The sequence below is a fragment of the Platichthys flesus genome, chromosome 19 (assembly GCF_949316205.1).
Source record: "Platichthys flesus chromosome 19, fPlaFle2.1, whole genome shotgun sequence".
Classification (NCBI taxonomy): domain Eukaryota; kingdom Metazoa; phylum Chordata; class Actinopteri; order Pleuronectiformes; family Pleuronectidae; genus Platichthys; species Platichthys flesus.
Window position 1 is genome coordinate 5,603,246 of NC_084963.1, and position 22,660 is coordinate 5,625,905.

A 22,660-nucleotide genomic window follows, 5' to 3' on the forward strand; every position below is an offset into this window, starting at 1 on the left:
ACACACCCTGACCTGAGGACGACAACACTGAAAAGCAGAGGGTGTGGGGCGAGATAACAGGGGGATAGAGAAGAGAAGGCAAGTTGGAACAGGACGCAGCTCACAGGAGGGACATGCCTAATAATCCTTGTTTTGTCCTGGACTCATTCTTGCTGCTGGGAAATATACTCTGTGCAAGAGAAGATGTTTCTAAAAGGAATCCTAATGAACAGCTGAGAGTTGTCAAAGTGCAGGTCCTAACTTTGGTAGTTATCTTTAACAGCAAAATCATTTTCTGCTGTTTCTTCTCAACAGAATCTGTTCTTCTAGAGTTTCCACAGACGAGTGCCTCTGATGTGCGATTGGCCATCAGAAGAAGTTTCACTTTGTCGGCCCCGTACTTCTCATGGTGTGATACCGGATCAAGTCTGTCTGAAAAACATGTGGAAGTAAATGAACAAAGAAACCTTTAATACTGATTATGTTTCTGTAGAACAAATCGGAGGGAAAGAGGAACAAGAACAACACCAGGAAGTTTTTAGTTGAAAGTGGATCAGTTTACGAAAAGGGACACAGATTCACACGAGGAGCTGTGACAACAACTCGTCACAGTCAAAGTGAACTGAGATAAACAAACCTGCTATTACAAGTTCACTAGTGAGATGTGCAAGTGTGGACGAGAGGTCAAAACTGAGTCTGGTTACTTGTTCATAATACATTTGATTTATTACAATACAGTCTTCATCAGCATGTTGAAATCCAGGATCAGATGTGACTTTTCCACATCTCAGCGGATTCAGATGATTATTGAGGTTTGAGCGTCTTTAACATAAACGCTGGGTTCTTGGTGTCGACTGGGGATTCCAGCTCCTGAGGAGGAAGAACAGAGCAAATCAGCTTTAGATAAACTGAATGGAAATAATATAAATCTTCCAAACTAATGAAGGCATACTTAAGAAAAATATCAGTTATTATAATAATAATAATAAGTAGGAAAATCTTCTCAAAAGAGAAAAAAAATAATTCTACCTCAGATTCAGAATCGTAGTTTTCACACGGCAGACCCATGTTGGCCAACAGAGTTTCCTTCTCAATGGATCTGCTCCTGATGGACGCCCAGGCTCTCCTGATGAATCCAAGGCACACAGGTCAAATACTAAGTATAAATCTAATCCAGCCGGAACAAATTGGTCACATGTAAATATCAGTTTGTATAAATTTGCCAATTTTTTTTAACCAACTCCAAGAAAAATTCTTTGGTAAAACAACTTTAAAAAGGTTCTTTCTTGGCCCATGTCTCTTTAAAGTTCATGGAAATCTGTTCAGTAGTTTTTGAGTAATCCTGCTGATAAACAAACAAACAAACAAACAGAGATGAACACTCCTGTGTGGAGGTAAACATCTTGCTCAATAGTCTTCTGGCCACCACTCGTGGTCAAAGTGAATCCCTCTTTTCAGGGTAAAAGAAAACAACCTGTTGTCTTTACCTTTTTGCAAAGACAAAGGCTGCCGCCATCAACAAGGCCACGAGGCTGAAGACGCCGAGGATGACCCCCCCGTGATGGTGTCCACCTTCCGTCTCCTGGCAAAACTCTCCGCTGTACCCGGCCGAGCACTGGCAGCGAGCGACTTCACCCTCAGTGACGCAGTGACCTTGACCCTGGCAGCGCTGGGGATCACAGTCTTTAAACTCCAGAGCGTGCTCATGTTGTGGGATGTTCGGTTCAGGAGAGTTAGAGTCATGATGACGGTCATCACCGGCTGTGCTCCCGAAATTGTTCGTGTTTGGACCTGAGGAGAAAATAAACACCAAGAAAAGCCACAGATCACTGAAAATATGCAGCAATTATCTATGAATGTATTATACGTCTGATATTAACTTTGATATAAGACCAAATTATTTCTCACTAATGTTACATATTCATGGCCAAATTCGGAAAAAAACAAATAAGCGTCTTTAAGTGTTATTCGTTCATGTTCTGTGGGGTCTATAACAACTTAGCAAATAAACAGAATCCCATGTGCTGGGTTTTTATCTTCTGGGCAAGAAAGATGCTGCTGTACTTAATAACCTTTAAAACCCACTCACAGTCCAGTTCGTCAGACTGGTCCTGACAGTCCACGCGTCCGTCACAGAACCTGCTGCTGCTGATACACTTGGTTCCATCAAAGCAGGACCGCTCCCTGTCCGGGCAGTCGTGGAGGCGGGCGCAGGAAGTAGCACCGACGCTGTAGAAGTCCTCGCCGCATTTACACGTGCGACCTCCGGGAAAGGCCAGACACAGATGGGCACACCCACCGTTAGTGTCCGAGCAGCCATTTGTTCCTGAAGGAGTTGAAGGAAGTCCAAAAGAAAACTGAAGTCTGAGAGGAAGGTGAGGGTCATGGATTTTGATAAATGAAGATAAAATAAATAAATAAATTTATAGATAATTAACAATTTGATCTGTATTGATAGATTGCAGCCTTTTTCCTCACTTGATATAACCGAGGGGACACTTTATTTGGAGCCACGTTCTTAAAGTATTTCACAGGTGTTAAAGTGTCTGTAGACATAGTTATAACAAAAGTATACAACAGGTCATCCACTAAATCTTTGTCTTTTAATTGTGGTCCACATAAATCAGGGCCTTCTGGCTGTCATAGCACTGAACTCAGGCACTGGAATGACCGCTCTCAGACTGTGGCGACGCCCAGATTAAGAGGAAAAAGGTGTGACGATTTGTCAATGGAAAATTGACGATTATGAAAGAGCATCTGGCTTCAGCGTGTGAGCAACTGAAGACTGATGTGGAGTTGTGCAAAGATTTGTTATTCACGCGTGCTACTGGATGATTGTCAATTTGTTGACGTGCTCCGCGACACGACATCTTTGGCACTAGATCAAAGTCTCTGAGTTTTCGTATCCAATCAGATTCCCAGAATTTGTTCAGCTACTAATGTTAATGTGCAAACTGAGGCTTCACTTCTGTTTTAGTCTTTGGAAAATCTGAAAAAATGGCGCTAAATAAAATCCTTTAATAGATGACTTAAATCGTTATGAGACTTTATAAAGATATTTGTATAAGAAAACGATACTTTATAATAAGGAAATTATACTGTAAATCATAGTATTTCTAATTGGTATTTCTTCAGAATGTTGATTGCACCCTGCGTATATTATTTTCAAAGTAAAAGGTTGTATTTCAAAATAAAGGTTTGGAAAGTAAAAAGTTAAATTGCTTTAACATCAGAAACTTAAAGAAAACATGGATAACAAAGATTTGAGAAGCAGCCTCACACACACAAACTAAAACACACAATCTGTTCTCCAATTACAGCAGCAGGGTGTTGGTTAACGCAAGAGAGCAGCGCTGCTTTGAATATATTAATACCCCAAGTGTGTGTCACAGGTCGAGAGAAGAATCAGGAGGAACAGTGAGGGTGTGTTCGAGCTCCATTCACCGTCTGTCTTTCCCACTGCAGCGGAAAACTGTAACAGGCGTCTGATCTCACGTCTCCCTGCAGATATCACATCCCTACAGCTTCTATTCAACTCAAGCCCAGTCTAAGAGAGGCTTTTCATTCTGCCCGGGGGTGTCCAATAACACTTTAGCTGCTTTCTCCAGAAAGCAAAGTAGAGGTGAAAAGCTTTGTGATGATGATGATGAGTAACAAACTGGTCTGGCAGGTTTCTGCTTTATAAATCCATGTGCTGCACGTCCTGTCGGTGAGGATTTCAGACCTGCGCATCACAGGAGTTTAGGGTTGAAAAGCCACTTTAAAAAATGTCAGTTTGTGTTAGTCTGCAAATCACAGCTGCGTGCACAAACTGTATATAAAGATGGATGATGCATCATTGTACAAGTCACAACCACCCAGTCACAGAAACAGCCATCAGGGGCAGTGTAGGGTTCTTCTCGGGGGCAAAGGACACTTAAGAAAGTGGACTGGAGAACAAACCACAGACCTTCTGGTCAGTGGTCAACCCTCTCTACCTCCTGAGTCTCAGCCGGTGTCATGACGTTTCACCACTCATCAGAAAAATGTACCGTTGAACAAACATCCGTGTGATAAGAACTATCCATAACAAAATAAAAAAAAGGTGCTACGTTTGGTCCATGCTCCAGCCACTAACAAGGACAAGGCAGAGTTTGTGAGCAACACTGCAGCCAGCCACCAGGGGATGATTGAGATCCTTTAGCTGTCCAACCAGCTCCTGGTAAATCATCTGTCTGATTGCAACATTACAATATTCCACGTTAAAGCTGCATGTTGTGACTCAACATCACTGGAGGCGCTTTAAACACCAGTGTTTCTCATCTGCTTCTCAAATGTAGCCACAATTTGGTGAATGCGAAACTCAAACTGGATTTTGTACATGTTTTATGTTGAAAATTGAATATTTCCAACCTCTCCTTCTTGCCTCAGATCTTTCCTCTCATCAACATTATGACATCGCTTGCTTGCAATATCGACTCTGACATACAAGCAGTTTGTGCAGTCATGCTTCTTTTTATAGAAGTAACGGAAAATGCATTTGTATCCATGAAACGTTTCCCATCTCGATTTGGTTTCTCATCCTTTTTTCTGCTCATGTTCTCATGTCGCCCACAAACTGCAGCGACGAGCTTTTCACTGGCAGACCAGAAATAAACTAGATTCTATCAGTCTGCTCCTCTGCTCTCTGTTGTGATTAAACTCCAGTTTTAAAAATGAACCCTGAACTTTTATTAACAAGTGTTTGAGCTCAGCTGGATTCAGCCCAAAGCTGTTCCACTCACTCTGTCAGATGAGGCTGTGTCTGGATCTACAGATGGAGCATTGGTTCAGTTTGTCAGAAGGTTTTTGTCCTTTGCACCATCTGATTATGACTTAGATTTATCTCATACTGCTAATTTTAAATGTTTTACCCGATTGTTTTAGCCTGTTGAATTTTGATAAAGGAGACCCACTTTGCAGAAACCTACCGGACTGGGTGTCGTTGCTGAAGGCCCTCACCTCCACCAGTCTGGTCCTGGTCTCAAACCACAGCTGTTTAGGCTGAAGTCCGTCACTGAACCACAGTTTGGTCACATCTGTAAACAGTTGAAATATAAAAATATGTAAATATTAACATAAAAAAATCTGTTTAGTGCAGTGCAGAATTCAGGAGGAAATATTTAACCTGTGTTCATTACTCAGTGAATTTCAGGATTTGACAGGAAGGACAGATCTGAGGGAGAGAAGACAAAGTACCAGCGATTCAAAGTGGAAGCGTTTGAAGACAGAGCAGTTTGCTAATAATTACTTGGCTGCATAATTCAGAGCTACATTAGTCTGTGATGACATCTGCTGCCTGAAGGGAGAAAGAGACAAATGAAGTGAAGGTGAGAAATTTAACTCCAGGAGCAGGACACAGAGGAGAGGGAGAAGACACAGAGGAGAGAGAGAAGACACAGAGGAGAGGGAGAAGACACCGAGCTCCGTGCAGCAGCACATCCAACAGGGAAAGGACATTTTTTTGTATTACAAAACAAAAAGTAGCCCGACCTTTGTCAAGAGTGATCCAGAGGAGGAAGTTCTCGGTTTGTGTGAAGGAGATGAGCAGACCTGGTCCTGTTTCATACGTTTTATAACCTGATCCATCCACTCCCATAGAGCTGATCACCCCCTCACCTGAGAAGAAGGAGAAATTAGAATAAATCAATAAAGGGTTTCTACAGGATCCAAAAAGTTTAAATAAGATTTTTTTAGGACAAAAATGAAATCAAAGACTTGTGCTTGCTACCAAATGCTCAAATTAACGAAACACATAATATTCCTATGTATTTATGACCCTGCAGAAACCTGCATTGTCTCATCAAGTTCATGAGGTCTATTCTAAGTGCTTACCCGGGTCAGCCCAGTAGATCGTGGATCCTTCATGAGAGAAGACCAGCGAGGTGGGGATGAGCGACTTCCTCGACAGCACCGCCTTGTCCCGGCCGTCCATCCAGGCGCAGTTCACCTCTGTCCGGCTCTTTTCATCGGACGCAACTATCGCGGTGTAGCAAAGTCGTCCTGAGGGGGGGTGCAGAGCGATGGATGTTGTTCCCTGAAAAGGCAATACATGATTTATTATAGATTTAGTAAAGGAAAGAGTTTATCTGCACTTTAAAAATTCAATCTCTGGTCAAGAGTTGATTTTAGGATTCATAAATAATTAACAAATGCAAAATTTCCTTCAAAACAAATGTTCCAAACTAAGATTTCCATTAAATTCTGTTGTATATTGTAGTTATTTTATGAGGACAGTCTACAGAAGACGGCCCGCCTTACCACCAGTGATCCCTGCAGCAGAGAGGTGGTGTACCCGTTTTGGTGGGAGGTCACGTGGAGGTCAGGCATACTGGTGCTGCTCCAGTAGAGGTTAGAGGTCACCCAGTCGACCGCCAGAGCTGTGACTGCATCCTCCTTCAGCTTCAGGATTTGTCCAGCAGGTGTCAGCCCCTGCCTGGACCTGGAGCCGCTCAGTTTCAACACCTCCACAGTTCCTTGTCCTGCATCGGCCACGAACAGAGAGAACTCGTGGATGGACACGTCCAGGCCTGAAGCCTCTGTTACTCCAGGAAGAGGCAAAACTCGACTGGTTGGCATTTTTTTAAGAGCAACGCCTTCTTTTTGCAGGGTGTGCAGGTAAATCTAGCCGAGTAGTTGTAAGCCAAAAAAGAAAAAGGGGGAAATGAAAGAGAACAGTTTAGCAGAAAAAAGAGAGTTATAAGTTACAAATTAAAGACGTGCACAACCAGAAAGGAGAGATCTCCTGTCTGGTCTCCACACTGAGATGATTCACCTGATAGACTGTGGTGGGAGACAAAAGCAGCATGAATGAAGACTCCATCGGCAGAGAGCAGGTGATCTTGTCCTTGGAGAGCAGCAGCCCCTTTGGGCATCGACAAACTGCCGTGAGCCCCCTCACCACTGGAGCTCCTGGTGCTCCAGACTGGCCTCTTTGTGCAGGAGCCAGCAGGCAGAGGTGGGAGCAAGGCAGAAGATCACAGGGGCTGGGTGTGACCGGCTGGGACAGGGCATGCATCAGCTGGGGGAGAGGAAACGCGCATATGTAAAAACTAATTTCTTGCTAGGGACCTCTAGATTGCGGACATCATTAGAAGCCATATACTCACCTTCAGTCCAAATGGCTGTCCGGGTCTCTTCAGGAGAACCTTCTGATTTTTGCCAGTGTTCTTATCAGCCGAGCGGATCGTTCTCCTCTTCGTGTCAGACCAGAACAATCTGTCGTTGAAGATCCCCACAGAGAAAGGGCTTGGAGTTTCAGCTAACTGGAGAATCTAGTGAGAGAAGGGCAACGTCATTTAATTACGAAGCTGGGAGATGAGCTGCAAATATAATATGTGTAATTTTAAAATGGCCCCTGCAGGATTTGAGGTTCATCACTTTACCTTGACCTGGTCTCCGTCCAGGGAGGCCGAGCCGATGCAGCGCAGCTTCTCATCGGCCCAGTAAACCCTGTCGTCCAGGAGGTCATAGGCCAAACTGACGGGCCAGCTCAGCCCCTGACTCACCACCACCTTCCTCTGGGAACCATCCATACCAGACTGCTCGATCTGAGGGGTGCTGCCGATCTCCGACCACAGCATCAGCCTTGAATTATGAAAGATCTAGTCTAGTAAAAATATTTTATCTATTCATCTACAACCTGACTGAGCATCCTACCCTCTGTGTGGCAGCAGCACCAGTGAGCTCGGCTGCTCCAGACCTTCTCCCAGAACCACGGTGTAGTCCTGAGATCCCACCGTCGTGTCGCTGAGCTTCACAGCCAGAATCTGGCCGACGAGTCCGTCCACCCAGTACAGGTTCTTACCGACCCAGTCCACGGCGATAAAATCCGACTTCACTCCTGCAACAGAACAATGTGGTGGAATTTCATTCATTCCAAATGTTTAAACATTTCATTTTGACTTGCCAAAGCAGGAAAAGCGCCAAGGAACTGACCTATATCGAACGTGTTGTCCCTGTGTCAGACGTACCTTTGATAAGTGTTCCTTTGTTATTGGAGCCCTTCATGTCAGTCCAGCGGATGCTCTGATAGTCGGGGCTCAGCCAGTAAACCCTCTGCCGCGCCCAGTGGTAATCCAGGGAGAAGACCGGCCGATTGGCGAAGGAGAGAAGACGCAAGGTGCTGCTGTGGACTCCCAGGAGCAACAGCTCCGACTGCACGGACGCCAGGAGCAAAGGTTCGTCTGAAGACGGAGACGTGACCAAAATGACGCCATTAAACTAGCTGTCATTTGATTTGTTCTTTGCCAGAATAATCCATCAAATTCATGTTTCTGTCTAAGCAGAATTAAGAGTGCATGAATTTTGGTGCATGATAGGATCCGATTTCAAATATTTCACTGTCAAAGATCTCAGTCAAAAAGCATAAGGTTTAGGGAACTTTATCGTAGAATACAAAAAGCACAACTACTGAGATCCTGGTTCATGAAGACATCTTTACCCTTCGTCTTGCAGCTTTTTTTGTCAGGCTCCAGGAAGAAACCATGGTTGCAGTCGCAGGCATACGACCCACGGGTGTTGCGGCAGTTGTGTTTGCAAACAGCGTGGGGCGCTATGCTGCACTCGTCAATGTCAGCACAGGACAGGCCGCTGGACTGCAGCGTGAAACCAGCAGCGCAGAAACACCTCTGCAGAAGTGAAGGGGAAATGCATTGATAAAGCCAAGCAGGAGTAGGGTTGTTGTACAGACGTGAAACTCATCTCAAAGCGATGGAAACAACCAGATCCACTGACCGCTCCTTTAGGGGTGCTGACGCAGCCGTGTTCACACCGAGGAGCTGACGGGCTGGAGCAGTTGCGTAGAGCACACCCCGCGCCCTCGTCTGACCTGTCGGCACAGTTGGTGAAGCCGTTACACACCAGGCCAGGGTCCACACACTCTCCACTGCCACACCGGTAAAGGGGAGAGGGGCAGTTGCTCTGGCGGCCTGTGGAAGCAGAGGTAGAATCTCTTCACAAGACACAAAATGAAACAGAAGGAAAGAACACGCGCCCCCAGCTGGAGCCGAGCAGGAATCATCTGAGAATAAACATGCTCACATTTGTCTTCGTCGGCTCCGTTGTCACAGTCCTTTTTCCCATCACACTTCCAGGACAGAGGGATGCACTGGCTGCGGTCTCCGCACTGCCACTGGTATTCCCTGCACGTTGCTGCAGGCTTCACACAGTTCTGGACACAAATGAGGAGACAACGTTAAAAGCAATGATTCAATTTGTATTAGGACATTGTCCGTCCCTCCTTACCTTCTCGTCTGAGCCGTCTTCGCAGTCGTTCTCTCCATCACAGAGCCACTCTTTCTGAAGGCACTCGTGGCTGTGCAGGCACCGGAGGTGAGCCGGGCAGCGGGGGGGTCTGGTGCAGTCCCTCTCATCGGAGCGATCGCTGCAGTCGGCGTATCCGTCACACCTCAGGGCCTCAGATACACAGTGACCACTGGTGCAGCGATACTGGTTACTGGCACAGGCCACCAGACCTAGAAGAAGGGGAGAGAAATAAGGAAGTCACCTGAAGACTGAAAAGGGGATTTCTGCAAGTCTGGATCCGGGCTGTGAAATGATCTAAATCTCATACCACACTTTTCCTCATCCGACCCATCAGCGCAGTCTCTCTCGCCGTCACACAGGAAGGTCTTGGGAATACAGCGGGTGTTGTTGTCACAGCGCTGATGGCAGCCGTCGCTCATCTTGGAACAGTCCATTTCATCAGACCGGTCCTGGCAGTGGTACTCCCCGTCGCACACCTGCTCCAGTGGGACGCAGCTCTTCCCGTGAGAACACTGGAACTCACCTGGAGGGAGAGCGAATAAACGTCTCAACTGTCGTCCTTAAAATGTCAACATCTGTCAAACATGTCCCTCACCGAAACACAAACAGACCTTCTTTGCATTCAACAGCACATCCTTCTTCGTCTGAGCCGTCGTGGCAGTCTCTCTCTCCGTCGCACACGTGGCTGTACATGACACAGTCCAGGCCGTCTTGACACGGCTTGAAACCTTTGAGGCACCTCAGAGGGGCTGATTTGTCGTTGAGCACATCGGAGGCTGGGCAGAGGGAAAGTTCTGAGTTTAACACATTATGAAGAGAATGATAATAGATCATTGTCATCACCACAGACTTGGCTACTAGGTGGGGGGGAGGAGACTCTCTGAACCTCTCCAGTGTATTTGAATTCTCTCTTTAGTCAGTGTTGAAAAATGAATACTATGGAGTTTTTTTTCTTTTTTGTAGTGAATTTTAAGTATGTTTTGATTATTGTTAAGGTATTTTAAATGGAGATCCAGTAGTGGATGTTTGTATTCAGAGAAAGGTGGAGTAAGTGATATTCTGTCAAACTTAGTTGTATATTTAAAAAACTAATTTAAGAACAGGCAGCATCTCACCACACATAGGTGAGATTATTTTCGTGGGATTTTCCGCAACGATGCAAATTAAGAGTGGTTAGATTGGACTTGAAGCTGTAATAAGGCTAAATGGCTGGTGGCGAGTTGCCCAGTGGTTTCTATGATGCCTTTTAGTTGGTGGTTTAAATGTGGTTTTGTGAGGTGTCACGGTTACTAAATGCTGCTTGTGTTTGGCAAAGTGTATTTTAGAGTCCCTGCAGTTCGGCCTTCATGTCCTTTGAAGGAGACGGCCCCTGAACTGGGATACAGCTAGAAACCAAGGTGTTGCCAGGACTTAGCTATGGTGTCCTGCCTAGGATGCTATGGAGTATAATTTGGTTGTCCGTGGGACTGAAGGTTAAAGTGTGTAGTTACTAGAGTGCAAGCAAATAGTGTTAATTGCCAATCGATAACTAAAGATGATAAAAAATGTTCTTGCAGTTATTGTTTTGAGTGTATTTTTCTTGATTTCTTACAGGAGTCAACTGACGGACACTTCATCTCGTCAGAGCCGTCGGGACAGTGGGAACGTCCGTCGCACACTTCCACCTTGGAGACGCACTTTCTCCGGTCGCTGCACAGGAAGTCATCTGAGGTGCAGGGTGAGAAATAGTCAAACCTCACCATTAGTTCGCTGGGTGGAGTAGAGTGCAGCTACTGTTGCTTTGCAGACTCTACCTTACCTCTGTTTTCACACTGGAACACACAGTCCTTCTCATCAAATCCATCAGGGCAGTCTCTTCGTGCATCACACAGCTGTTCCTGAGCGATGCACATGGATGAACCGGGGCAGAGGACTGAAGGTGCCACGCAAGCCGACTTGAAATTGCGGAGAGGAGGCTCAGCTGTGGTCACAGGGTCTGGAGACGTGAGAAGTCAATGTTAAACTGAACTTACAGGCAGGACTGTCTTGGTCAGTTTCCACTTCATACCTTCGCAGCCTTCCTCATCCGTGCCGTCCACACAGTCTCTCTCTCCGTCGCACAGGAACTTCTTGGGGATGCAGCGATCGCCGTCGGGACAGCGATACTCGCAGCTCTTGGTTTGTTGCCGGCAGTCGAGCTCATCAGACTGGTCCCGACACTGGGATTTCCCGTCACACACCTGAGCCGCAGGGATGCACATCTTCCCGTGGGAGCACCGGAACTCATCTGGAGTGGAGGAGGAATTGAATGAAACAGCATTACAGCTAATCCTCATTTAAAGGAGAGTGCGTTTAGAAAAGCCCGGGCTTCATCTTAACTTCTTCAGGACTTAAGTGATTAGATTGTTGGCTTAATAATATTGTGTTTTTGGGGATAGAGATAAAATTGAATCATCTACCCGAGTGTGTGTCTCTGCCGACCTGTGAGGTCCATGTGACCTTGACCTTTTAACCAGTCAAACTGAATGTTTATGCCAAATTTGAAATGATTCTCTGGAGGCCTGCTTAAGAACATGTGTTCACACGGTGTACTGAACTTGATATTTGATTCCCATGGGTCAGTTGTGAGTGTTTTTAGAGAAACCACCTTGTTTACAGGTTTCGGGACACGCTCGTTCGTCAGATCCATCCTCACAGTCCTCCTCTCCGTCACACACGTGGCTGTACAGAACACACTCTGCGCCGTCGTTACACAACCTCGAGCCCCTCCGGCACTTCAGGACATTGGTCCGAGACACAGGAGGAGACTCGCTCGGACAGTCGAGCTCGTCTGAGCCGTCGTGACAGTGAGCGCGGCCGTCACAGACCAGATCCTTTGAGACGCAGCTCCTCCGGTCATTGCAGAGAATCTGATCTGGGAATGTAAGAATGTAACACAAACATTATGCAAAAGAATCAGTCCAACAAAACAATACGTCTACTTTTTCAGTAGGTTTTGGGTAACTCACTTGTGTAAGGGCATCGTGTCAAACAGTTCTCATCAGATCCATCAGGACAGTCTCTCTTTCCATCACACATCTGTGTTGGGCTGATGCATGAAGAAGAAGAACCTGGACACAGAACTGAGGGACTGCTGCAGGTCGGCTGGTGGGGAGGTTGAGTTGAGGGCTGGGTGACTGCAGGGGGTTCATTTAAAAGAAGATTTTCTGGATTAGTAGAGATCTCTACAGCCTCTAGAAACAAACAAACATGACCTCCACCAAGATGATCATGTTCCAGCCCCTCATATTTGTTTATCTGCAGGATTACATAAAACCTACTGAACAAATTTCTGTGACTTAGCGGAAGGATAGAAGATTGGCCAAGATGGAGCCAAATACATTTTGATTCAGACAAAGGGGAGGGCTCTGTTGCATCAAGATCAAAAGCAGCATTTTCCCAATAACTCACCACACTGTTCCTCATCTGATCCGTCTCTGCAGTCTGTCTCTCCGTCACACACGTGAGTAAAGAGAACACATTCTGTCTCGTCTCTACAAAGTCTGGAGCCCACACGACACTTCAGGACGTTCACACGAGGAGCAGGAGCAGCTACAGCCGCACAGGCGACCTCGTCCGAGCCGTCCTGACAGTGAGAGCGTCCGTCACAGACCTGACTCTTTGAGACGCAGCTCCGACGGTCTTTACAGCGGAAGTCGGCTGTGGAGGGAAACGTTTGATCAGATTTGCTCTGTGTACTTTAAAGATTAATTTGAGATGTTATTCTTTTTCAAACCGGTACTCTGAGATGTTGGCTGAAAAAATAACTTCAAGATAAAAATGAACTCGTTGAGTTTTCCAGTTTGGCTCGGTTTAATGATTTAAACTGTTCCTAACAGTGCTCATTCCATCATCTTCAGCCTCTGCACTTACTTATGTAGGGACATCTTTTCACACAGTTCTCATCAGATGCATCAGGACAGTCTCTCTTTCCATCACACATCTGTGTTGGTTTGATGCATAAAGAAGAACCTGGACACAGAACTGAGGGACTGGTGCAGGGTGGTTTGGTTGGAGGCTCAGTCAATGGTACCACTGGTGCAGGAGATGTAGTTTTGGGATTTTCTGTAGTAGCGGCATTGTGTGCAGCATCTAGAAAAGTCAGAACAAGAGATTACATTTAGAGTCTCTTCAGATAAACATTTGTTTGTTTTTGCGATATAAGATCAGCAAACTCACCACATTCTTCTTCATCTGATCCGTCTCTGCAGTCTCTCTCTCCGTCACACACGTGAGTAAAGAGAACACATTCTGTCTCGTCTCTACAAAGTCTGGAGCCCACACGACACTTCAGGACGTTCACACGAGGAGCAGGAGCAGTTACAGCTGCACAGGCGAACTCGTCCGAGCCGTCGTGACAGTGAGAGCGTCCGTCACAGACCTGACTCTTTGAGACGCAGCTCCGACGGTCTTTACAGCGGAAGTCGGCTGTGGAGGGAAAAAAAAGATTCAAAGACACGAGTGGAATCATATCAGATTTGCTCTGTGTGCTTTAAAGAATCACTTGAAATAGTTCAAACTGGTACTCTGCGATGTTGGCTGGAAAAATATGACTTAAAAATAAAAAGCAAGTTGTCTTATTTTCCAGTTTGGTTCAGGTTTAAGAATATAAACTGGTCCCAACAGTGCTTATTCTATCATCTACAACCTGATCACTTACACTTGTAGGGACATCTTTTCACACAGTTCTCATCAGATGCATCAGGACAGTCTCTCTTTCCATCACACATCTGTGTTGGTTTGATGCATAAAGAAGAACCTGGACACAGAACTGAGGGACTGGTGCAGGGTGGTTTGGTTGGAGGCTCAGTCGATGGTATCACTGGTGCAGGAGATGTAGTTTTGGGATTTTGTGCATTAGCGTCATTGTGTGCAGCATCTTGAGATATTAGAACAAGTGTAAGAGTTATTTGTAATCTTAACAATCGAGTTTGTTTCAACCTTTGCACAAAAACGCACCACACTGTTCCTCATCTGATCCGTCTCTGCAGTCTCTCTCTCCGTCACACACGTGAGTAAAGAGAACACATTCTGTCGCGTCTCTACAAAGTCTGGAGCCCACACGACACTTCAGGACGTTCACACGAGGAGCAGGAGCAGCTACGGCCGCACAGGCGACCTCGTCCGAGCCGTCGTGACAGTGAGAGCGTCCGTCACAGACCTGAGTCTTTGAGACGCAGCTCCGACGGTCTTTACAGCGGAAGTCACCTGCAAGAAAACAGTCAGGAATATATGAAGGTTTCCAACTTTCAGGACTTCGTAAAATAACTGTTGAACAGACTCCAGCGTACTCTTTGAAGGGCATCTTTTCACACAGTTCTTTTCATCAAAGCCGTCAGGACAGTCTTCACGGCCGTCACAGAACTGTTTGGGAGAAATGCAGAGCCGAGCAGAAGGACAGAGCATGGACGGGCTGCTGCAGGGTGGCTCAGTCGGAGCAGGAGAGGTGGTGGATGAGGAGATAGGTCTGGTTGGAGTTGCTTCTTGAACATAAAAGAATCACATGGTTAAATTTCTACAAACTAAAAACAAAAACCTTGACTGAAAATACCCAGGAGAGATTTTGTCTTCCTGACACCCACCACATCCAATCTCATCCGATCCGTCCTTACAGTCGACTTCTGCGTCGCACACGTGGTTGGATGAAACACACTCTGTGCCGTCTTCACACAGCTTCCACCCCACACGACACTTCAGGACTTTTGGCCGCCTCGGAGGAGGAGCCGCGGTCGGACAGTCGACTTCGTCCGAGCCGTCGCGACAATGAGCGTGACCGTCGCAAGCGAGATTCCTGGCGATGCAGCTGCTGTGGTCCTTGCACTTGAAATCCTCTAAAATGAACAGTTAAAAAGAAAATTACACAAACTAGATGATACAAAGAATAAGTCCAAGTTTAGATTTGTATGGTTACCTTTAGATGGACATGTGGTGACGCAGAATTCCTCGTCGTCTCCTTCGGGACAGTCCCGTTTACCGTCACACAGCTGAGCTTGAGAGAGGCAGACTGATGAGTGTCTGCACAGCACGGATGGTTCACTGCAGGCTGAGGAACTTGGCACTGTGGAAAGTTGTGTTAATGATAATTATTAAGATTAAAATGTCTCTCTGTCATAGTGGCCTGACTGTCCCTAACCCTCCAAGCCAATTGGAATTAAGCATCACCTGAAACTTTAACAGAAAATTCTTAACTTACTAAAAAGTCTTGATCAAGATGATTCACAATACATCTCAGGGTTCCTACACATTTGCCCAATATTCCATGACTTTAAACCAAATTTCCATGACAGAACATTTCGTAAAATCTCGGAGTATATGTATATGAATTTTATTTAAACTAACAATGAGAATTCCAAGGCATACAGTATACCTTAAATGACACAAACCCAAGTATGCCTGCTTATATTTTGAGCACATTTCTTTAGAAGCATATGAATTATTTAAAACTCAGCGTAAATGAACAACATGGAAATTTGAATAAAACAAATGTCCATGACTTTTCCAAAAACTTTTGGGATTTAACTTGTTTCCATGAATTTTCCCGGGCTTGAAAAACACATTTTAAAATTCCATGACTTTTCCAGGTTTTTCATGATTGTAGGAACCCTGTTATCTAATAAGTAATAAGTTAACAGCACGTTTTTGAATATGATTTCTATACCTGTTCGAACATCCCCGAGTACAGAGACGACTGTGACCACCTGACCCCTCACGGCGATGTTCTGGAGGGGCGTCCCGTCACGCCGGTCCCACAGAGTCATGCCATCATCAGAGAGCGACAACAGGAAGGGCTCGCAGGCGCCGACAACCGAGCCGGAAATGTTCCATCGTCTTCCAGCCTGGTGGCTCCGCCCCTTCACCAAACTCAAGGCTGTGAGGCCTGAGAAAGAGGAACGAGAAATAAAAAAAACCAACCTTGTTTTTATTTTCCGTTTCTTGCATTATGGGTCTGTTGCATGTTTTAAATAGTACCCATATTCAGGGACAGTTTACTGGCACAATATCAGGAATGTTTAACATCTACAATCACTGGCAAATAAATCAACAAATATAAAATAAAGAAATATAAAAAGATTTTGTATATTGTGGAAATACAATTCTGTGATAACCAATCAAATAAAATAAAATCTACACTGAATATAGAATAGCCGACCTGAGTTTTCTGTGATCCACAGCAGACTATTGGCCCTGAGGTCGTAGGCCATGTTCCCTCGGACTCCTCCAGCCAACTGCAGCATCTCTTTGGCTTTGCCTCCCGTCGAGCTCATGCTGAAGATGCGGTCGTCCTCCAGCCAGATGACGCCACCTCTCAGCCAGTCCAGATAAAACTTCCGGATGTTCCCCTCTGTGCGGTACAGCTGCTGTGGGAGACCACCACCAGCTGCAGTGGTGCCCAGGCTCTTTTGGTCACAGGACACCCAGTAAAGACTCCCCTTCCTCTGGTCTACTTTGATATGACAGACTGAAAAGAAGAAGAAAACAGGAAGACGGGTCAGTAGAGATCAGAATGACGGGACTGAAACTAACTTCACATTTATTTCAAATTCAATACATTAAATTCTAATGAAATGTAAAGCGTAAAACCAAACACAAACCTGGCACAGGAGCTGGCACCACCTCGGTCCTGACCTGCGTCAGACTGGTGCGCTGGATGTGGCCGGTGTGGTTGGCCCAGTACAACCAGTCTCTGTACCATTCCACATCAAACGACAGGATCCCATCATCGGTGGTAAACAGCAGCTGGTCAGATGAAACTTTCTCTCTGAACTCCAACAGGTTGATGTTGGTGCTGGTGGCGTAAAGAAATCTTGGATCTGTGGAACCAAACGAGATTTGAATTACTCCCATATCCTTTCCAACTAATCACAGGAATGCAGCTAATTATAATCTGTTTCATTAATATATTGAAATGGCTCCAATTCCCTGAAGTCCTTTATTTGATTAATTTGAGAAATTAAAAAGAAAAACTGTTAAACTGTATAATTGGTTCTTTAAAAAGATGCATTAATGATCATTACTCAATAAGTTGATATCATTAACCTACATTGACATGACCCATCAGGCAGCAGCATTTTGAAGTCTGGACAGGTGCAGATGAATCCGGCTGGGTTTCCTTTAGTCAACTGGCAGAGGTGACACGGAGTCTTCAAACAGGCAGAGGAGCCTGATGGAAGATAAGATGACATAGTCAAAAAAAAAAATGTAATAATCATATCATCCAAAAAGGTAAATACTGTTGTAAAAAATACCTTGAGGCTGCTGGAGCTCATGGAAAACAGTCAACAGAGGCAGATCCTCTTTCCAGAGGAACCTCTTCTGGTTGGGATGGTTCTGTGGAGCCTGCCACAGCCCTTTGACGTCCACCCAGTAGAACAAACCCTCGAAGACCGCCAGGCTGAGAGGAACTCGCCTGGGGAACAGTCCGCTGAAGGAGAAACGACCGGTCCCGTCCACCTTCACCGTCTCTATGGACTGAACGAGTTCACAGGAAGACGATGAAATACATAGAGTCGTCATCAACAGGAAGGAACTCAAACTTGTGATTCTTTTAGTCACTCACCTTCTTGAAGTCGCTGATCCAGTAGAGTCTCCTGGCCTCCACGTCGGCAGTGAGGCCGTGGGCCGACTGAGCGGTGACGACCACCAGAGCGTTTCTTTCGGATCCATCCATCCACGACTTCTCTATCGTCACCCGCTCACCTGGGCCGCCATTAATCCAGAACATCAAGCTGGGAGACGGACAGAATTTAAATATCAACCAATAAATATGGAAAATCAAACATTTTAAGACAACTGTGAAAGTAACCAATTGTACCTTTCTACAGGTAGAAGCACCAGATCTGACGGGCTGATGTTTTTTCTCATCAGAGTCATGTGACTGTGCCCATCAGCTGCCTGCATGTAGATGGCCTCCATCTTCTGATTGGTCCAGTAAAGGTTTCCATTGAGCCAATCACAAGCCAGACTCTTTATTCCAGGCTCTCCTGTTTAAAAATGTGGGACATGTTTGCAATAGAGAGGATTTTGGGAGCAGTCACGTTGTCCATCTTTGAATACAGTCATTTAAAGAACACATGACCAAAAGGACAAGGAACCACTGGAGTACACGACCAATAAACAAGGCTAAAACATTTCAATATTGAAGGTTAATAAATGATATTCACAATCCCATTCATCCCAGTCCACTGACCAGTGTAGATCTTCCAGCTGCGACGTCCATCACTTTTAAAGATGCTGCCGCGCCCGTCGGCCCAGAAGTACCAGCCCCGGGCCACGTCAAACGTCACGGCCACTGGGTCAATCCCCTCGGTCACGACTACTTCAAACTGTTGAGACTTCACGTTCAACAGTCCGATAGATGTCCCCTGCACGGTCAGCAGCCGGGTGGCGTTACCTGGACACGGTCAGAGACGAGAGGAAGAACAGAGGAGGAGGTTTGACCAGGTCTTGTGTCTGATCTCAGATTTCCACATTTTTCCCAGGAGCTCAGTCACATCAACAGCTTATTAACATTTCACTGATCTGGTGTCAAAGTGCGACGTTTGTTCTCGGGTTTGATCTTTTCCCTCAGAGCGAAACTAGATCCGGAGAAGATTCACATCAAGCTCATGACGGAGCCATTACCAGCATTTGATTTGTCCTTACATGTCGTTCAGTGTTAAATCATAGACTTGTAGGACTCAGTCTTTTCTCTTGTTAAAAACAAAACGGTCATAATGTGTGTGATGATCATTCTAGAGTCATTAAGGAAACCCGAGCCTCATTACCTGTTGCTACACATGTGGAGTTTCCATTCAGTCTGAAGCCATCTCTGCAGTGGCAGTAGTAGGATCCGATGGTGTTGGTGCAGTGATGCATGCAGGGAGAAAAAGGTGACGCACATTCATCCACATCTAGGGACGGAGAGAAGGTTGAAGAGTCAAGAGAAGGAGTTGTTCATCAAAACTAGAGACTTGAGAAACAGATTCAGATTCAGAAGAGACACTGGTGGAAATAAAAGTATTCCAAAAACTCCAGGTAATCTAACCCTTCCTATAAATTAACCCTCAACAGAATGTAAAGTGAATATTGTGTCACTGCCATCTTCCACACACCTTCACAGACCGCTCCATTGGCTAAGAGCTTATATCCGACCCGACAGACACACAGAGCGCCCCGGGGCTCGTCGACACACGCGTGGTTACAGCCGCCGTTGTTCATCGAGCAGATACGACCTGTAGACAATCAGGAAACTGTTCATCGGCACAGGAAGCCATTACATCACGTCACATTTCTTTACATCAATAAACGTAATCACAAGTCAAGTATTTTCTGTTATTGTAGCGTGTGTAAATCGGTGTCAAACTTACCGCAGGTTACAGGTTCATCGCTTCCATCGGAGCAGTGAAGCTGTCCGTCACACCTCTCTTCAGGAGATAGACACGTCCCGTCAGGACACCGCACGCTGCCCTCAACACACACACCTGGAAAAAGGACAAGCGGGTTTTACTACATCACCTGGTTGTCTTACACATCCTGAAACTTCCGGAAAGTCTTTGAGGTTCTCTTGACATTTTTCATTCTCACATACTGCCCCTGTGGGAAATGTCAGGAAGTTATCTGGAGTGCATGTCAAAGTTTAGGTATCTCAATATCCAGAGAAAGAAGATATCATGAACATCTGCATTGCTACAGTAGGTTCCACTAGAGATCCTTCAAAATAAAATCAAACTTCACTCTGAAGTCTGGTGCATTGACACAGACTCTGCCTCGTGTGTTCCACCTGCTCCTCTTCCTCACCGCAGTCCTTTTCGTCAGAGTTGTCCACGCAGTCGTTCAGCCCGTTGCAGCCCTGCTCTTTGGGGATACACAAGCGGTTCCGACAGGTCCAGTCCGAGTCCAGACAGCCGCCTGCGGCCGTGCAGTTCTCCTCGTCAGAGCCGGTGGGACACTGGCTCCGTCCGTCACAACGGGCCGAGGCGTCCACGCAGCCGACAGAGTCCAAGCAAGGAAACTGTCCTGGTGGACACAGAGGGGAGCCGGGAGGCGCTGGAGGAAAGACAACAAGACACCATGAAGGGAAACACACACAAGAAGGAAAAGGGAATTCCTTAAATAAACTGTTTAACTGGTGCTGCTTCCATCAAAAGTTGACTCCCTGTATTATATTATTTATAATTGTATTATTCTAGACGACCAGGGAGTTTACCCACCAGCACAATCCATTTCATCAGATCCATCCAGACAGTCTCCTTCTCCATCACATTTCCATTTATCAGGGATACAGGATCCATCATCACATAGCCACTGGTTTGGAGAGCATCCCAGTAGCTGGCCTACATAGACAAAGTAATAATACAATAGAAGATTGGAAGAAATTGTCACTGATCAAAGTTTGTCAAAGATGAAGTAGGCTTAAGGTTTTAAAATGTTTTTATTTTCAATGTTCCATGGGCCAGTTCAAGTGTTTTAACCACTTTTGATAACTTTATTTAAATCTGGCACAAAGACACAGATAGGTTTATAGGTGTTTCTTTAGGTCAAATGATCTAAAAGTGTCTCATGTCACATTAACTGACTGAAGAACTGACACTCAGCATCAGTAAAGATCACAGGAACGTGCCTGACTTGAATTATAACAAGCTCGTTAAGACCTGATCATTGTTTTATCCTTTTGAAATGCGTTTTTGAAATTTTCAATATAAAGATTGCAAATGCAAATTATTTTAATTAGCACTGGTATAACCTACATATCAATCGTTTTACTTTATTCCTGTTGTTGCTTTTATCCTCTTGTAGAGCCTTTTGTAAATATCAATGAAAAGGTATATTAACTTTATTATTAGGATTTAGATTATATTACTACAAAATCAAACAGACTTAACACGATCAGTGTGAGATTACTATAGATTCATGTAAACATTTCAAAAGGTAATAAATAAAACAGGCAAATTAAAATCCAACCTTAAAAAGTTACTCATAAGTTGCATAAGACTCAGCTGTGTCACATACTGACCTGAACTTGGCCTCTCACATGAATCAACTTTATTCTGTCTCATCAGAAAGTTGCTTTCAGCGCCAAATGTTACTTTACTCTGCTCCAGCCTCTAACCCACTTTGAAATTAACTTTATTTATATCTGGCACAAAGACATGGGCACGTTGTCAGGTGCTCATTTAGGTTAAATTGCCTCAGACTTCACCTTCATGGAACTTGACCTCAACTTGAGAAGAGCACAGACACACAGCTCGATGTAAACTACCTGACTTGAGCGTCAACTCCAACAAAGCTCAAATGGACCAGAACTCTGGAGTGACGCCATGTTGCCTCCTCCTTGTTTACCTCGCTGCTGCGTGTCACTGCGACAATTAACTAAGTTTGCGCACGAACACACGCGCACACTCTGGACGAACGTTTTAAAAACACGCGTGTTCCAGCGGCTCGTTACCTGCTGAGAGTCTCAGAGATGTCAGAAGCATCAGGCGGAGCAGGAGGTGAGAGTCCATGTTGGCCCGAGGCTCTCAGCGACAAACCGTCCCAGCTGAGGGGACACGTTTTAATCAGCCCGCAGGTGCGCGTGACACCGGTGACACCACGCACATGTCAACACAACGGCAACATTCATACTGTAGCAAATAACACGTCATACAATACAGTTTGAATCGCTCTATACTGTGTTACTTTATGTTATTTTACATTTTATTTACTAATTTGATATTTTAAATCCATCTTCAATCCTATTCGAGGCTCCTTAGTTCACTTCTTAATCCAGAGTTCAGTGTGTAGATCGGTTTTGCGCATCTGGATCGATTGTTTTCACTTTTACGCATGAAGCGAATTTTTTATAATCCCAGTTTATTATCTGTAATATATTCAAAACCAGGCCCTACACAGTTCCTGGTTTGTGAACTTATTCCCAGAGTATCTGGGGAATATAAATCGATATTTTATTTAATATAGCTCCGTTATTTTAAGTGATAAGACACATTTTGACTCTCCTCGTTCTGATCTATCTGAATCATTTTCTAAAATGTAGCTGACTTTTGTTTCTATTACAGTTAAACATAATGACAATCACATAAAATACAAGATATCACAGTTAGAATACTGATGTTTTATTCTATTCATTAACTATAAAGTCACTTTACATTGTAAAGCCTGATGTTTTTAAAGAAGTCATTTTTCCTGTCGTTCCAATCGTCCAGAAGCTGCAGGTCATATTTAGAATCTAACGCTTGTTTGATGAAATAACATCAAAGACGTTTCACAGAGCAGAGTGATTTTAATTCTAATGGCTCATCCTCTCCATCCTCTTCATCCCGTTCTTCGCACAGGGATCAAAGCTCCGGAGTTCAGCCTCAGCTCTTTGGTCTTTTCTTCCAGATTCGAGCCTCCAGATGTT

The 22,660-nt window shown here is 45.1% G+C and overlaps 2 protein-coding genes across 2 annotated transcripts; both read right to left on the reverse strand.

Annotated features, from left to right (window-relative positions):
• Window positions 1-679: 679 nt before the first annotated feature.
• si:dkey-88l16.3 (low-density lipoprotein receptor-related protein 2) lies at window positions 680-13,704 on the reverse strand. The gene is made up of 27 exons (XM_062412299.1): window positions 13,462-13,704; window positions 13,156-13,374; window positions 12,694-12,942; window positions 12,252-12,419; window positions 11,891-12,157; window positions 11,312-11,530; window positions 11,063-11,239; window positions 10,856-10,969; window positions 9,876-10,040; window positions 9,572-9,787; window positions 9,244-9,473; window positions 9,040-9,169; window positions 8,734-8,927; window positions 8,441-8,627; window positions 7,971-8,183; window positions 7,657-7,840; window positions 7,383-7,584; window positions 7,107-7,271; window positions 6,773-7,018; window positions 6,259-6,621; window positions 5,833-6,034; window positions 5,491-5,616; window positions 4,929-5,036; window positions 2,069-2,305; window positions 1,467-1,770; window positions 1,009-1,105; window positions 680-849 (listed from the first exon to the last, which is right to left on the reverse strand). The coding sequence occupies exons 2-27, from the start codon at window positions 13,223-13,225 to the stop codon at window positions 784-786; spliced, it is 4,899 nt and encodes a 1,632-aa protein (XP_062268283.1). The 5' UTR covers window positions 13,226-13,374; window positions 13,462-13,704; the 3' UTR covers window positions 680-783.
• Window positions 13,306-21,804, reverse strand: LOC133975335 (very low-density lipoprotein receptor-like). The gene is made up of 21 exons (XM_062413266.1): window positions 21,707-21,804; window positions 20,472-20,594; window positions 20,059-20,307; window positions 19,629-19,742; window positions 19,374-19,493; window positions 19,047-19,172; window positions 18,470-18,673; window positions 18,095-18,263; window positions 17,840-18,008; window positions 17,529-17,751; window positions 17,324-17,443; window positions 16,875-17,093; window positions 16,433-16,741; window positions 15,941-16,159; window positions 15,194-15,340; window positions 14,865-15,113; window positions 14,574-14,765; window positions 14,242-14,490; window positions 13,943-14,161; window positions 13,565-13,710; window positions 13,306-13,374 (listed from the first exon to the last, which is right to left on the reverse strand). Exons 1-21 carry the CDS (start codon window positions 21,762-21,764, stop codon window positions 13,306-13,308), a joined length of 3,693 nt encoding a protein of 1,230 aa, XP_062269250.1. The 5' UTR covers window positions 21,765-21,804.
• Window positions 21,805-22,660: the final 856 nt, after the last annotated feature.

Excerpts from the sequence above, each read along its gene's own strand:
- si:dkey-88l16.3 (XM_062412299.1), bottom strand. The coding sequence starts at position 13,225 with ATGTGTGATGGAAAGAGAGACTGTCCTGATGCATCTGATGAGAACTGT. Across the intron at positions 12,943-13,155 it reads GAAAAGATGTCCCTACATAA|CCGACTTCCGCTGTAAAGAC; the intron begins GTAAGTGCAGAG and ends TTCCCTCCACAG. Across the intron at positions 11,240-11,311 it reads GGATGAGGAAGGCTGCGAAG|ACCCTGTGACCACAGCTGAG; the intron begins GTATGAAGTGGA and ends TCACGTCTCCAG.
- LOC133975335 (XM_062413266.1), bottom strand. The coding sequence starts at position 21,764 with ATGGACTCTCACCTCCTGCTCCGCCTGATGCTTCTGACATCTCTGAGA. Across the intron at positions 17,752-17,839 it reads GGATCAGCGACTTCAAGAAG|TCCATAGAGACGGTGAAGGT; the intron begins GTGAGTGACTAA and ends GAACTCGTTCAG. Across the intron at positions 16,742-16,874 it reads GGTGCCAGCTCCTGTGCCAG|TCTGTCATATCAAAGTAGAC; the intron begins GTTTGTGTTTGG and ends TCTTCTTTTCAG.